The following is a 16,323-nucleotide window of genomic DNA, read 5'->3' on the forward strand; positions in this document are numbered from 1 at the left end:
TCAGAGTACTGGAAAGCATGTTCAATGCAGATGCAATATTCAGAGATTTTGACATCCAGCCTCCAACAAGCTCCAGTGCATGTGTGCAAATGTGATTTACTGTGGCTGTTATATCTGACCCAATCAGAATGGATTTTCATAGATACAGGAAAAGGACCTCTTGGATCCTAGGACAAATGTTAAGTTCCTGATGAAAAAACCTGAGGCACTATAGGTTTTCCTTAAAAAAAAAATTAACCATCTATTTTCCCTTAACCTCAATCTAAAAAAAGGATAAACCATTTTTGCCAAAACGTAAAAATAAATAAACCTGAGACCCTGAGACAGAGACCAAGCATGGACATTTTTAGTCTGAATGGTTTAAGTTTAGTAAAGTTATAAGCAATTGAAAATAGAGGGTTATAATTGGCAGTGTTAGGCAACCTCAGTAATGGTGATTGCCACCAGCCTCATTGCAATGATAGATAATTAGATTTAATAAAACAATAAAACTAATAGATTATTAAATAAACAATCCTTGAGTTTTAACAATTATAAGTAAATAAGCCCTGCTGGGTTTGATTCATGTGGGTTACACAAACTGCATCCTGTAGCTCCTTTCATAGGGTTGGACAATGAAACAAATCCTGCCAGTTCACTTGAAGGTTGAAGTCCTAGCAATCACACTAAAATTTATGGGGACTGTATCTTCCAATGACTTATTATAGCTACTGCAGGAAGATTGGGAGTATTTCCCTATTCCTTCTGTTTGTGGAGGGCTGGGATTAGGCTGCTTCCTATCCCTGAAGAACTATATGGATTTGGTGAGAGTCCTCCCCTCCACCCCCACCAAAGCTAATCAATGTGGGAGCAGCCACCTGTGGGAGACCCTGAAGACCCTCTAGAAGGGAGCATCCAAGCCATTAGGAAGTAGGAAGGGGAGGCCCAGAAGACATCTAAATCCTCACCATTGCTCTCTCCAGCAATCCCCAGAAGATATATAAGTTAAAGCTGGGGGTCCTGCGGGCTGGGACAGCTGTTTCCCAAGAGGCTTGGGATGTGCAAATTTTGTCAGTTCAGGTCTGTGAATATTCACAGATCTAGGCTGATATTTTTATGGACAGGATTAGAACTTGAATTTTCCCAGATTTCAGATAGATTTAGGGTTCTAGCCAGACGGTTCTACAGCCCCGTTAACAACTCTGTTCAGATGAAACATGTTGATTAATGTCTCATAAAGCTTTTCTGAAAGAATACCCTTTATGAAACAACAATAAATATATGGATTAAAGAAGTGGACTGTGGGTCAAATCGTAAGTGGAGATACCTCACAAAAGCAACAAGTAAACAGGGGCTATTCAGTATTACACTTTATTTAGTCACAAATGTTATATTTGGACCCAGCAGAGAGGGACATAGACACAGGCACAGAGGGAGCTGATAGAAATACAAAAGATGTCTACCATGCTCACTTTATTGTTCAGGCTGCAAAACTGAAATTAATATAAAGGTGAGGCTTTGCACTGGGGAGGGGGGAGTGCTCAAAGATTTAAAGAGACAGGACATAACATTTCTTCATCCTACTTTTAAAAGCTTTCTAAACACATATACATTATCATTTAGATGGCTAATATGAAACACCATATAGCCTAACTAAAAGTTGCAGGTGGACTATCACAGACTCCTAAACTGCAAGGGATTATTCTCTCTGAAAAGCAACTCACTAACTAAACAATTTATAAATTCAGTTGGACAACTGGTTTTTCCACTCTCTTGGGATAACATGGTGACCATAGTACTGAAGTGTCCTGAACAACAGGAATCAACTGGACTGGTACAGTATTAAATGGATTTGGTACCAAAATTTCTCCCATTGGTTTCTCCATGCCATTAGAAAAAACATGGGAAAGAACTGAACACACTCTGTATGGTGAACCATCGTAAGCCAATTGTAATGGTAGTGAAGCATCAAAGAGCATAAAAGTTTTGGTTGATGTCAACAGTTTCTTTGCTTTTCTAAATTCACATTCTTTAGTCCAGTTCCATTTTTTCTTTGCTTGTAAGAGTTTATGTAACAATGCAAATTGTGACAAAGCTCTGTCCTTGCCTCCGTGGGTCCGCATTTCCTGGCAGATTTCGCTAGCCTCAGAGGCTCACTGTGACCCTCCACGTAACCCTTCTCTCTCTAGAGACAAGGGTCACAGTCTACTGAGTCATTTTCATCATAAGCCAGCAAGGGAGATGAGGAGAAATTATCCTTCCTTGCACAGTCTCTGTTGTCTCCCAGTCTCAGTGATTAATCAGAGGGCAAAGATCAGGGGGGAGCCCGGGCCCACCCTCTACTCCGGGCTCCAGCCCAGGGACCCTAATAGTATCAGCTATGGTAGCTGACCTTTTAGAAACATGACATGTGCAATTCCCTGGGCTACTTCCCCCACAGCAGCCCTCACTTCCTCAAGCTCCACTTCACCCTTACCTCAGGGCCTCCTTCCTTGTGCCTGATATGGTGTGTACTACTCAGTCTCTCCAACAGCACAACTTCCTCCCACAGCTCCTGACATGCACACCCACCTGACTGGCTGGGAGGCTTTTAACTAGTTTCAGCCAGCCCCTGATTGGCTTCAGGTGTCCCAATCAACCTAGCATTCTCCCTGCCTTCTGGAAAGTTCTTAATTGGCCCCAGGTGTCTTAATTGACCTGGAGCAGCTTCCATTTCACTTAACCTGGTACAAGGGATTTGTTTAGCCTGGAGCTAATATATCTATCTCCCACTACTTTTCTATAGCCATCTGGCCTTGCCCTGTCACAAAATACTGTCACCAGATTAGGCAGAAATTTGCTGTAGTAATGAAGCAATCCTAAGAAAGAATGTAATTGTGACACATTTTCTGAAGTTGGCACTTCAAGAGCTGCCGTCTCTTTCTCTGGTGATTTTCTTAAGTCCGTGGCATCAATGACATGTCCAAGGTATTCAGCTGAAGTTTTGAAAAACTCACATTTGTTTCGACATGCTTTCAGTCCATGATATTCCAAATGTTGCAAGACACAGTCCAAATTTCAAACATGATCCCCTTGAACCTTTCCTGTAACAAGAATGTCATTCAAATAGCACTGAACTCCATTCAGTCCCTTCAGGATCTCATCCATGGCTTTCTGGAACTGGGCAGGTACTGATGTGATACCTAAAGTCAACCTGTTGTAACAAAATTAACCTTATTCTGTACTGATTGTGAGATATTTGCAAAATGCTGAATCAAACTCCATTTGTAGGTATGCATTGAGCAAATCTAATATATTGAAACACTGTCCTCTACTAAGAGTAGCAAACAAATCTTCCATACGAGGTTGTAGACACTGATCTTCAGATAAAACTAGATTCAGTGTCATTTTGAAATCTCCACAAATTTGAATGGAGCCATCATTCTTGATCACTGGTACAATGGGCATAGCCCACTCACTGTGTGAAACCAGTGACAGGATGCCAGTGTTCACTAAATGGAGCAAATCAGCTTCTACCACAGGCCTCAGAGTATAAGGGATAACTATGGACTTGCAAAATTTTGGCTGGCTATCAGACTTAACACTGAGCTTCATTGACACATTGCTCATCTATCCAAGCTCTTTTTCAAAAACTTTAGTCTGTCCAGTATTTCTTGAAGATTTCAAGGTGCTTTTGTGATCACCTTGATCTCAGTCCAATTCACTTTGTGCTCCTCAAACCAAGATCTGTCAATAATGGTGCATATTTTTCTTCAGTCACATACAAGGGTAAAACAACAGATTGTCCATCTAGTTTAACTTTCACCTGGAATATCCCTTTTGGGGTATCCTAAATTTTCTCTTGTATAAGTCTTCAAAACTGTGAAGGTTTCTTCCAGAGATGATTGTGACAAAGAATGATGATAGGTACAGGCAGAAATCAATGAAACGGCGCTCCAGTATCAAGCTCTATTCTTGTAGGAACTTCTTTGAACAAAGGTGTGACCCAAAGCCATTTCTGACTCCAACTTCTGATAACATGTGTAGTGCTAGGTCTTGGTCAGTGTCACTAAAGCTCTTGTCTTTTTTCAACTTATGAATTCCTGATTTCTGTCCTTTCTTAGGTTCAGTCTTCAGAGATGTCTTCTTGGATGTACGGTTACTCTGTGTTTCTCATCGTTGAACTGTACGACAGGTCCTGGCAGTGTGTCCTTTCTTCTGGCACTTTTGCAAATAGCTTGGCATGTCCAGCAATCCTTCCCAGTGTGTGTAGGTTGTGCACAACCGCCACATGGAAATCCTTTACATTCTTGTGGTCCTCCATCACGCTGATGCAGGAGGTGAACATCTCAGTTCACACTAATTTCCATAGGAGTCTTCTCAGCAGTTTCCATTGCAACTACTACTTCAACAGCCTTCTTGAATGTAAGCGCTGATACAATCAGTAACTTCTTCCGGAGCTGGTCATTGCATAATCCGAAGACTAATTGGTCACACAGGACATCACTTAATGTTTGTCCAAACTGATAATGCTCTGACAACTTCCTTAGACCAGCAACAAACTGCGCTATCAACTCTCCACTTCCCTGATGTTGCCGATTAAACCGATATTGTTCCACTATAATCAGTGGGGTGGGAGAAAAATGTTCCTGCATTGCTGCAGTAGCTTCAGCATACGTGACAGTTCCAAGCACAGTAGACAATAGGTCACACAACAGTCCATGTGCCTTCAGTCCCATAATTGTCAGCAAACTTGAAACTCTTCATCCATCTAGAATGGTGTTGCAGGTTACAAATTACTCAGAATATTCAAGGTATACTACCCATGATTTGCAGCTGTGGTTGAATTCACCAACAGTGCCCACAAAAGTTGCCATTTTCTCTGCTCTCCTGTTGGACTTCCTCCTGGATGTCTTCTGTGCCACAGGAAACTGTTTTGTTGTTACTGCACTGTCTGTACTCATTCTTCCTTTTCTGGCTGTGTGCCAACACTGCAGATTTCAGAATTCTTCCTTGGGCGGTACCTGGACTCCCTCTGCTAGCTATAGATCCTCAGTGCAGGCTAAGCTGTTTCTCTCTCTGACTGCTTGCATGTGGTCAATCAATCATGTGGTCTGCTTACTTTCTCTTCATGGCTTTTGTGTTTAAACAGCTCTGGTAGTAATTGCAGTACCCTTATCCCTTGTTCTATCTTTATTTGCCCACTTCCCCTCTCTAGCTATCTGGCTCACACTATCCCAGGTGCAAAAAGCAGCAGTCTGTCATCTTGTGCCTCTAGGTGAAATGTCAACCTTTTTATATAGTATTATTTGCTTACTTTTTCTTGTTCTTCACGCAGAGACAGCAGTGGGCACTTGTGGGATAGAAATCCTGTGTTGCAAGATGATACATTTGGACCCAGCAGAGAAAGAGATAGACAGACACAGGGGGAGCTGATAGAAACACAGATGTCTGCTTTGCTCTCTTAATTGTTCTGGCTGCAAAACTGAAAGTACCACAAAAAAGAGGCTTTGTACTGGGTAGGGAGGCATTACTCACACATTTAAAGGGACAGGACTTCACAAAATATGTGACAGATTGAAAATATCCTGTAGTATCCTGGACAAACCTTAAGAAAATAAGATACATTTTATTGTAGGGTTACCATATGTCCGTATTTTCCTGGACATGTCCGGCTTTTTGGTTCTTAAATCACCGCCCAGGAGGAATTTTTAAATATCTAAAAACGTCCAGGATTTTGACATTATTATTTTTCCCCAAAGAAGAGTTGATCGTTCAGGAAAGAGAGTGAATGTTGATCATTCGAGAAAGAAAGTAAATGTTGATTACTTGAGACAGTGCCCGCTTTTTCCCCCTAGCTCCCAGCCCTTGCGCCGCGAAACACCTGTTTCACATGGCTGGGAGGGAGGGGGGAGGAGGGAGAACGCGAGATGCTCAGGGGAGGAGGCGGGGCCAGGGCAGGGATTTGGGGAAGGGGTCCGATGGGGCAGGGAGGGGGCGGAGTTGGGGCGGGAACTTAGGGGAAGGGGTTGGAATGGGGGTGGGGTTGAGGTGGGGGCGTGGGGATACGAGCAAATACCCCCCCCATGGAGTGTCCTCTTTTTTGAATGTTCAACTATGGTAACCCTATTTTATTGATTTACATTAAACTTTATTGAATTAGGATTAATACCTTTTGGGGTATATTGTATTAAAAATACAATTGTATATGTTCTCTAGTGGGGAGGGAGGTGATAATGTACTTCCTCCATTATCAGCCCTTTGAAGCCACATCCCTAGAAAGGTGCACATATACTAGTTCAGACTGGATTCTCCAGGGACCAACAAGCAAAGAAATGGTTTTTGGATACATAGTCTGGTTTTAAACTGTCTCATGGCCTTCTTCCTGATAAATCAAATGGAAATGATTCCTGGTCCCCTGAGGGCCCCAATCCTTACGATAGGGTGGAAGCACTGGGCCTACTGAGGCCTCATAAGACTGTGTGCTTGTTCTGAGCTGAAGCTCTGATGAACTGGTAACTGCAAAGAATCCCCTTGGGTTTGGCGTTGAAAGACTACACCTGCCAGAATCCATTTTAAGTTGAACTCTGACGAGCTTATTAGCATGCATGTAGGATCTTTAATTGTTTTTAATATGTTTTCTCTGTAATGCTTTTACCTGAAGAATAAAATAGTCATTCAGAGAAAGAACTGTGTGGTGCCTTATACCTGTAGCAATTACACCTGTTAACTGTCTCTGAAGAGAAAGCAAGCAGATGTCCTTGGTAAACCTGCCTGTGTTGGACATGACCCAGTGAAGGCAGGGAACTGTGCAGCTTGGCAATACTCCATTCAGAAGGGAGAGAGACATGGGACTCCTCGCAGAAAAGCAATGGCTGGGAAGCTGGAAGCCTGAAAGTGGTTACCCTTGCTGGAACACTGAAGTAAAATACAGGTGCAGTTGCCCTGAATTGTGACAATATACCCAACTTAAAAGTGGATGTGAAACATTACTATTCTGTTTTGTTAATGCTTTATACCAATTTTGTACTGGTGGGAAGCATACAAGGTGACTATTGCGCTAGTATTTAGCATTGGGGACTGAGAGCAAGGATTCTTGGAGTCTCATCTCAGCTCTGACATTTATATGCTGGGTACTTTTATGCAAGTCTCTTAGCCTTTTGAGTTAAGTTTTCCCATTTGTAAAATGGTGATAATAATGCCTACCTCAGAAAGTATGGAGGACTTGTGGCACCTTAGAGACTAACCAATTTATTAGAGCATAAGCTTTCGTGAGCTACAGCTCAACTGTAGCTCACGAAAGCTTATGCTCTAATAAATTGGTTAGTCTCTAAGGTGCCACAAGTCCTCCTTTTCTTTTTGCGAATACAGACTAACACGGCTGTTACTCTGAAACCTGTCAGAAAGTATGGTGAGCCCTGTACAGCACTGTTGAAAAAAGAACTCAAATGCAAAGTATTATTTTTATTCTCATCAGTACAACCACAGAACAGCTGCACATTATGAAAGAGAAGAAGTGGTTTAAAAACAAACATAGCTGCCAAGAAGTGCCTTGCCAGGAAATCACCGGGGCTTTTGGCCTTGTACTGACATCTCATCCAAGGTATGGCAATATCCCAGTATTACACACCCTGTTCTGTCTTATTGCTTAAAGTGCAGTTCTTCTCTTCTAACGGAACAAACAGTACGTTTTTATTCCACACAGCTGCTCCCTTTTTGTATTATGTGTTATAACTGTGTACTGTAATTACAAATATAATTGTTCATTGCTGTCTATTCATTTTAGCATTGCAAAGTTAGCACAGCTAGCAGAAAGCGAGCTGAATTCTATTTCATGTTCTGCATCATCAACAAACAAAATGATTTACTAAGGTAATCAGTTACATCTGTGCAAATCCACTGAAGGCAATAGGCTCACTGAAGCACGTTTTGAGCTGCAAAATCTTTATTTTCAGTAACAAGACGAGCAAAGAATCCAGCCTTAGTTTGTAGACAGGTAGAAAATGACATCCTTTTACCATAAATCAGGAACAATATGGAAATAGTTGAGACAACAAACATAGAATTCCACATAATGCTATTTACTTTTTAGAGAAAAAAAAATTATTATTATTCTAAAAGCATGTAAACATTCTCAGTTAAGCATGTTAACACCCTGTGCTGCCACATCACTAGCTTGGCTGTCCTGCCTGCTGATGAGCAGTGTCTATATGCCAAGTGCTGCACTGTGTGGAGGGAACGAAAGGAGTACAAAATCCTCCCAAATGCCTCCAAAAGGGAGCAAAGTGCAGCAATGAGTATTGTTCTCCATATCATGATTCTGAGCCAATAAAAGGCCCATTTGAAACAACATCAGTACTGCCAACTCCCAGCATTCAAAAATGAGTTCATGCTTCAAAGAATTATGAGATTGGATTAAAATCATGAAATTGTTTTCTAATCTTTAGGACAGGATCTTTAAGATAGGAGTATTTTTGGATATTCTTCTATTTTTCAAGGTGCACTCAGGTTTTCCAGCTTTTCTCGGCAAACATGAAAGCTAGAAACTCGGAGAAAGCAAGCAAGTGGTGGGGTCACTGGTGGGTGGGATCGAACCTAGGACTGGTGGACCTAAATGCATGAACTTCTACTGCATGAGCTAAAAGCCACATGGCCCTTAGCTAAGGCTATAGAGCAAACTCATTAATCTCTCTCTAAGTGGTCTCAGTGCCACTAGATGCACCCAGGAGGTGTGTGGGTTACATACTTCTCCTAGATCATAGAATCATAGAATCATAGAATATCAGGGTTGGAAGGGACCCCAGAAGGTCATCGAGTCCAACCCCCTGCTCGAAGCAGGACCAATTCCCAGTTAAATCATCCCAGCCAGGGCTTTGTCAAGCCTGACCTTAAAAACTCTAAGGAAGGAGATTCTACCACCTCCCTAGGTAACACATTCCAGTGTTTCACCACCCTCCTAGTGAAAAAGTTTTTCCTTATATCCAATCTAAACCTCCCCCACTGCAACTTGAACCTCCCCCACTGCAACTTGATGAGGAAGCATATGCCAAGCATCAGAGACTTCTCTGTTGAAATCCCCGACAAGCCCCCATTTTTAACACCAACAGACCCTGGTTGTTGGCAGGTGGGATCGAAGTTGGGATCTCTGGAGATTAGTGCATGAACATCTACTGCATGAGATAAAAGCCACATGACCCTTCTTAGCTAAGGCTGTAGAGCAGACACATTAATCTCTCTCTAAGTGGTCCCGGTGCTACTAGATGGGACAGAGCACCACACCAAAGAAGTGTGTGGGTTACACAAGCAGACAGTCTTACCAGATACAAGTCATGGAGCTGGGACTTTAAGAAGAACTCTAAAATTGTGAGAGCTTACAAAACTGTTAACATGATTTACCCATAAAGGTGTCCCAGTATTACCAGCTCTCACAAAATGTTATCACTAGACTGGTTATGTTTGGTGTTTTGGTAAAGCCCCAGCTCCAAGAGTCTCCTGATTACATAAGATACTCGTTTTTTTAAAAGAAGTAGTTTTCTTAGAAAACATGATCCCTTAAATGCTCAAAAACTAGACAGCAAATAAAAAGAACCCCAAATGTGTATCTTTTTAAAAAAAAAAAACTCATTTCTTGGCTGTTTAAGGGTTTTGAAGAGGTTAGCAACATCCTCCCCACAGGCTTCTCCCTTCAATTCTCACCCAAGCCCCTTCCGCTTCCACTCCCGCCCTCTACTCAGGCCCCACCCTGCCCCCCAGCCCCTCCCCCGCCCTGCCCCAGGCCCCGCCCCGTCTCACTTGCCGAGGGTGCCCAGGCTCCTCCTCCTCCCCTCGCGTCGTCCCTGGTTTCCGTTGCGAAGGAAGCGGCGTCTCCGGTTGCCAAGATGGCTGCGGGGCGGCCGAGCCCCGGGGCCGTGGGCGCCCCCGCCCCGCACTGACCTGCGTGTGAGGGACCGAGCGGGCCGGAGGCAGGAACTGGCATGGGGGCGGCCCGGCGGGGCTGAATGGAGCCCGGCGTGCGGGCCGCGGGGGGCGTCAGCCCCGCACAGCGGGAGCCGGGCTCTGCTGCCCCGGGCGGCCCCGGCTGGAGAAGCCTCTTCCGCCCAGAGCCGGACAGCGCCCGCCAGAGTCACGCCGGCACCTTCGCGGGCAGCGCGTGCGCGTGCGCGTATCCTTCGCAGGTCCGGGCCCTGGCCACGGCGGGCTCTGCAGGGGGAGGGCTGACGGGCCCCGCGGGAGGGCTCCCCCTTCCCCCCCCCCGCCCCGGGGGACGTTGGAGGAGGGGGAGACGGGCCCCAGCGACAGGCTTTCTGGGGAAGAAGGGAAGAGGTGCATGGAATGGGCCTCTTGAGGAGGGAGGCTGGGGATGGGAGGACAGGCCCCATGGGGTGACTCACTGGGGATATGCGGGAGAGGCTTGATTCAGCGGTCCCAAGAGGTGGCTGCTTTAGGAATAGGTGGGACAGCCACCCCAGGGATGGGTGGGACTCAGGATTGCTCAACTGCCCTCCTGTTTAGATGGGGGTGGGGTTTGTCGAATGGATGGGCGTATCCTCCCCAGTGGTTTTACAGGAGGGGCCTGCTTACACTATTGTCAGGATACCCAAGGTACCCAGTCCCTGTGGTGCTCCCCAGAGTGGTGGCAATATGGGGTTATTCTTGGATTCTAAAGCTAGAAGGAACCATTTTGATCATCTTGGAGCAATATATTGTGATGTTACAGCAAGATACATGGGCATAAAAACAGTCTCTTTTTACATCAAGGAGAATAAAACAGTACCTAAAACCATTTGGTTTTAGTTGGTTTGAACTTTCTGTCTTTCTCTAGTCTTGCATACGGTAGATATCTTGGGGATATCTCACTGCTGCACAATTTGATTCATCTTTACCTGTGGTAGAAATGATGGGAGTCCTTGAGTAGACAGGGCACTCATGCTCAGCAGTATTTTTACTACTGGTTTCAGAGTAGCAGCCGTGTTATCCTGTATTTGCAAAAAGAAAAGGAGTACTTGGGGCACCTTAGAGACTAACAAATTTATTTGAGCATGAGCTTTTGTGAGCTACAGCTCATCCGATGAATGCATCCGATGAAGTGAGCTATAGCTCACGAAAGCTTATGCTCAAATAAATTTGTTAGTCTCTAAGGTGCTACAAGTACTCCTTTTATTTTTACTACTTTGTTAGTGAGACTTGCTCTGATTAGACAACATAGCAATAACAGAGCCTGTGGTCTGTGTGCACTTTTGCTCCCACTATTGCTACCCTTGGTGCTACTGTACCAGTGGTAGTACAGTGGTTGGCAACTACCAGAAATGTCTAGCCTATGTGTTTGTTTCCCTGCTGTCTATATAACCTGTGTGCCTAATCACTGTATTTCTACTGCACCCATTGCTGTAATGTCTAAGCATAAGGGCAGTATCTGATTAGATACTATTATTATTTATTTGTTAAGTAGCGACGTGCTTGGTTTTGAATAAGACAAAGAAAAACACTCAGTCTCTGATCCAAACATTTCATGTTCCAAAATACAAAGATCATATTTAAAACTGACAGCTAGGACTTTCAAAGAGGCCTAATGTGGTCAGGCACTCAACTCCCATTGAATTTTAATGGAGGTTGAGTGCTTCAATCCCTTGGGCTGCTTTGAAAATCCCAGGCCTAGGTATTATAACAACAGGCACTTTACAGATTCCTTAAACAGATTGTATTAAACATTCATGTGTGTGTATTGGTGCCCCAGGAAAGTAATGGACACAATACTAAGGCAAATATTGGATCCAGAGTGACATTTACTGTATAGATAAGTATTTTAAGCAAGAATATCATATAATTTTCAGTTGGGATTACTCATTAAATTACAGATTAAACAATGACCATTTAGGGATTTTTTTAATGTTATTTTAAGAAATACTTTCCCTTTGATAACCTTGCTGTCTGGTAGCTAGTTCAGATAATAAGGACTGATGTATCCTCAACTGTGCATAATAAAGTTGTAATTCCATGTGGTAACATCATAAAGCCAGAGTGCAAAGCGTGAGTGGTTTGATATGGTCATAGAAACTAAGTGATGGAGTTACATTCTTAGTGTATATACATTAAGGCAGTACCTTTATTTAAAATTATATATTTGTGATAAGGAGCCATTGTGTAATTAGTTTGAAGAATCATCATCTTTTAGTTAAAAAGAAAAGGAGTACTTGTGGCACCTTAGAGACTAACCAATTTAGAGACTAACCAATAAGCTTTCGTGAGCTTATGCTCAAATAAATTGGTTAGTCTCTAAAGTGCCACAAGTACTCCTTTTCTTTTTGCGAATACAGACTAACACGGCTGTTACTCTGAAACCTGTCATCTTTTAGTTGCTCATGGATAAAGTTTACACTTTCTCAAAAAACTACATAAAGCTCCAATCACGCGAAAGGATGCAACAGACTACTATGCCCATGAAAAGTCCAATTGTAAATATGTGCCGAACACTACAAACTCTTTTATAATCATTCTAAAACTTAATAAGAATACTGCATAGGAATTTCAAGGATTTCAGATACATTTTCTGTTCTCCTTAACATAATGCCATGGTCAGAACTTTGAAATTTCTTCTTGAAAGAGATTTAGAAGAAGAGCGTGAAGCATTATTAGAGGATCAAAAAATATGTAGGAGTCGGGCACGAAAACATTGTATAGAGACAAACAGAAGAAGAAAGTAAGTAATTATGGGATTTGGTTGTGGGGGGTTGTTTGTATTTTGTTCTGTGAGGACTTAGTTAAGTTGTTAGAGATTTGTTTTATTGATTTGTTTAAAAAAAATCTATGGATCTAAATAGTAGCACAGCTCCATTCCAGAGGAATCGAGGATTAGTTTGTTGTTATAAGACACCCAAAATATGAAAAGTGTGAGTCTTCTTCAGAGTTTCTCATTATTATGGAAACTTTTTCTTTAATTAGCTTTGTTGATCAGAATTACCTTCCTTTAGCAATATTTCTTCATCTGCTGGGCCCCATCTGTATTCCTTGTGTTCTCAAAACTCTGATTGGCTTTGTGGGAGCTTTGAATTTGCAACAAATACAGGATTGAACCCTTTTTATTTTATTTGTAACAGTCATCTTGTGGGTATTTTAAATGGCAACTCTGAATTGTCTACCTCTCCTAATACATGTTGTATGCAAAAACATGACAGTTGGCTAAAAATCATCAAACACAATGTTTTGACTGATGAGCTTTGAAAAGAATAATAAACTAAATCACAATGGCAAGATAAGGTATTTTGCTTAGTTTTGTTACATTACTGTTGTTACTGCTATGCATTTGAGATGTACACTGTACATTAGTTTATTAATCCTGAAATATTATACTCTTAATGTAACAACAGACTCTAGAAGTCTGTATTTATAGTGGACTACTGTCATTAAATGGGTATTCATGTAGATGTTATATGCACTTCCATAAGAGTTCCATTATAATAGTAGCCTTAAGAAATATGATGTGTTTCTAGATTATGATTGAGGTAAAATTATTAGTTAAATAATGTAGGTATGATGTATATAGAATAAATAATTGTTTATTTGTATGGCATCTGAGATATAATTTATCAGTGGTTGAACTGTAAGTGTGTTGTGAGAGATCTTCTCCTAACAAGTGGAAGATGAAAGGGAAACTACCTGTTTTGTTCTGCTCAGCAGTCTGAAAGTTGTAAAGTTCTCAGCATGAATACATTGTGAAATATACAAAATATAGAAAACTTGAAAATCAAGAGCTACTGTTCCCCTTTGTGGGGAAAATAATGTAGGGACTAGGAAGCTCCTTGAGTTTTAACTTATTCTTTCTTCCTGGCTGTTCCATTGAGAGGGATGTGGTTTACCTCCTCATGAGTGGGTCATTGGGTTAGGCCTGTAAAATTTGGGGAGGTTATGAAATCCATTGGGATTCCTTGCTTCTATTGACACCATCTTCATACAATGTTTCTTGTTTATTTTGGAGGTATAAAGTACAAATGACTTCAGGTGTGTGTATGAAAATAACCTTTATTGCTTAGTAAAAAAGTCAGTGGTATAATACAACATACCTCCTAATGCCCTTGTTTTATAAATAGTAAAACAAACAGCAAATATAATAATACCTTGCACTTCCATTTGAGAATCTGACAGCATTAATTAAGCCTCAAACCATCTCTGTCAGGTATGTAAATAGTCCAGTTTTATAGAAAAGTTAATTGAGCCACAGAAATGTTCTCCCTCTAGGCCCCCCATGCCACCAAGTGTCCACAATTTTTAGTAACATTTGAGATCTCAGTTTGATACACCAAGGGCCTAATTTTCAGAGATGCTGAGTTCCTGCAGCTCTCATTGACTTCCATTGTATTTTGGGATGTTCAGGATCTCTGAATATCAGATCTTAAGTGTCTCAATTTCAACATTCAAAACAAAAGCAACATCAACATTTGGCTAAGTTGCTTGCTCACAGTCACATAGCAAGCCATTGACAGAATTGGGACCAGAAGTCCTGATTTCCAATACCTTCCTTTAACCACAGGAGAATTTTGCTACCCTTCAATGAGACAAATGGACTGATTGCATACTCCTTATGTAGTCATAATTGCCAATAAGGTCAACAGAATTTAGCTTGAGGAAGGAGTGTAGGAAAGACCTTTTATGATAGGACTTTTATGTTGTAACTGGTTTTTAGGTGGCCTAAATTCAAATCTAAATTTACTATAGTTTTCTTGTACATGTCTTCCTTTTCCAGTAGGTTATATTCAGATCTGGGCACATTTCAGCTTGAATCACTCAATTATTTACTGTCTCAAGCAAGTAGAAGGCAGTTATCATATCCATCTAGTACTGGAACCAGCATTAATTTGACATATTTGGATTACAAATTATTTTTCGGCATAGACACACCTACTGTTAGTTATTCGGGGCCATTTCATGACATCGTTTTTAAGCAGAAGTCCTCATCAATGTCAATGGGAATTTAGACTAAACATGCTGGGGATTTTAACTGGAAGATGAGCTTCTAGTCATTGTCATCCCTTAGCCACAGAGTTCAAAAATGTAGTCTGTGGTCACTGTTGCAGGAATATTTGTGTAACCTTTCTGCCTGTTGGAGTTGGGAGCAACAAGGGCTGGGTTCAATATCTAGGGGTTTCTTTTCAACAATACAACACAAAACAGGCTCAAACCCCACCCAGTAGACTGGGACAATTACATATCACCCCCTGGGCGCCTGTAAGAGGCAATACTTCCACTCTCACAAGCACAGAGTCTGAGTGTAGAAAAGAAACCCCTTTTAACAAAAGGAGGGAAGTAACCGAGCATTAATTTGGGAAAACGCCATAAACAAGGTTCATAAACATAAACGATGAGCAAAAGACACCCTTTTCCCTCAGGTTCTTAAGTCCAGCCACCAAAAAAGTGCACAGTGGACAGTCTCTTGCATCAGAGACACTGTCCCAAAGCAGGTCTAATGCTTAGACCTAGATTATCAGTGACTTCAGATCTGTGGTGTGTAACAAGACTCCCATTTGAGTCTTAATCACTCTTACACAGTGGAGAGAGGAAGGGTCAAATAGTGTCTAGGGCCCCAGGTTTGTATTTTCTCTGTGTCTGTGGTTCATAAACTAGACCCCTCAGAAAGGGCATTGTTCCCAATGTAAAGCTTCATTAAACTTATTGATGACATGGGAAACTGAGGCAGGGAGCACCCGCAATGCCACACTTGGCCAGCAAAGGGTATTATAGGGAGGATATGCCTTGTTACAGAACTCTTCCTTGTGAAGCATCTAGTACTGGCCACTGTCAGAGACCAGATACTGGTCTAATCTGCTTGGCAATTCTTATATTCCTTTCATAAGGGAGGGTCAGATCTTCTTACCAAAGTTAGCAAATAAAAAGATTGTGATATGACCCCTCTTCTTGGCACTTGTAGGACATTGTCCAATTTTAAAAATGTTCTCAACTGAACCCTCATATTCCAGTTACTCTGAAGTTTGTGTGGCACTGCAATCTGTCAAAAGTAAACTTTTAAACTAAACAGGATATTATAATATTATGCAAATAGTTTTATGAAGGCATTTCTCTGAGTGTAATTATAATTCCTGTGTGATGGGTTATGTTCATCAGAAAAACAAGATATCCTGTTGTTTTTGCTTTTTAAATAGAGCACTTGAGGAAAAACAGAAGGCAGAAGAAGAAAAAGAACTAAGATTTAGAGAACAGATCCTGAAACAAAGGAAACTGAAACTTCAAGAAGCAACTGAAAAGTTCCAGCGTGCTCATCTCCCTTTTTCCCAGCGCAGGAGAACAGGTTTGGAAATTCATCGCTCAGTGTAGTGAATCCTCATATTGTATGTATTTGTCAGTAGAATGCTTCCT

At 41.8% G+C, this 16,323-nt stretch overlaps 2 protein-coding genes across 5 annotated transcripts in view; one reads left to right on the top strand and one right to left on the bottom strand.

The window, feature by feature from the left end:
• ANGPTL5 (angiopoietin like 5) overlaps positions 1-10,113 on the bottom strand; it is a 35,644-nt gene extending 25,531 nt beyond the window's left edge. The window contains exon 1 of one of the 2 annotated variants that reach the window (XM_073338051.1): positions 9,755-10,113. In XM_073338051.1, coding sequence (XP_073194152.1) covers positions 9,755-9,934 — 180 coding nt within the window. In that variant the 5' untranslated portion in view covers positions 9,935-10,113. Of the gene's footprint in view, positions 1-9,750 lie in introns of both variants that reach the window. The other variant, XM_073338068.1, reaches the window with a different exon arrangement.
• Positions 9,801-16,323, top strand: part of CEP126 (centrosomal protein 126) — a 49,736-nt gene continuing 43,213 nt past the window's right edge. For all 3 annotated transcript variants that reach the window (XM_073338023.1, XM_073338017.1, XM_073338033.1), the window contains exons 1-3: positions 9,801-10,120; positions 12,536-12,655; positions 16,110-16,255. In XM_073338023.1, coding sequence (XP_073194124.1) covers positions 9,957-10,120; positions 12,536-12,655; positions 16,110-16,255 — 430 coding nt within the window. In that variant the 5' untranslated portion in view covers positions 9,801-9,956. The remainder of the gene's footprint in view (positions 10,121-12,535; positions 12,656-16,109; positions 16,256-16,323) is intronic.

Source organism: Lepidochelys kempii, chromosome 1 (genome assembly GCF_965140285.1).
Source record: "Lepidochelys kempii isolate rLepKem1 chromosome 1, rLepKem1.hap1, whole genome shotgun sequence".
Lineage (NCBI taxonomy): Eukaryota > Metazoa > Chordata > Testudines > Cheloniidae > Lepidochelys > Lepidochelys kempii.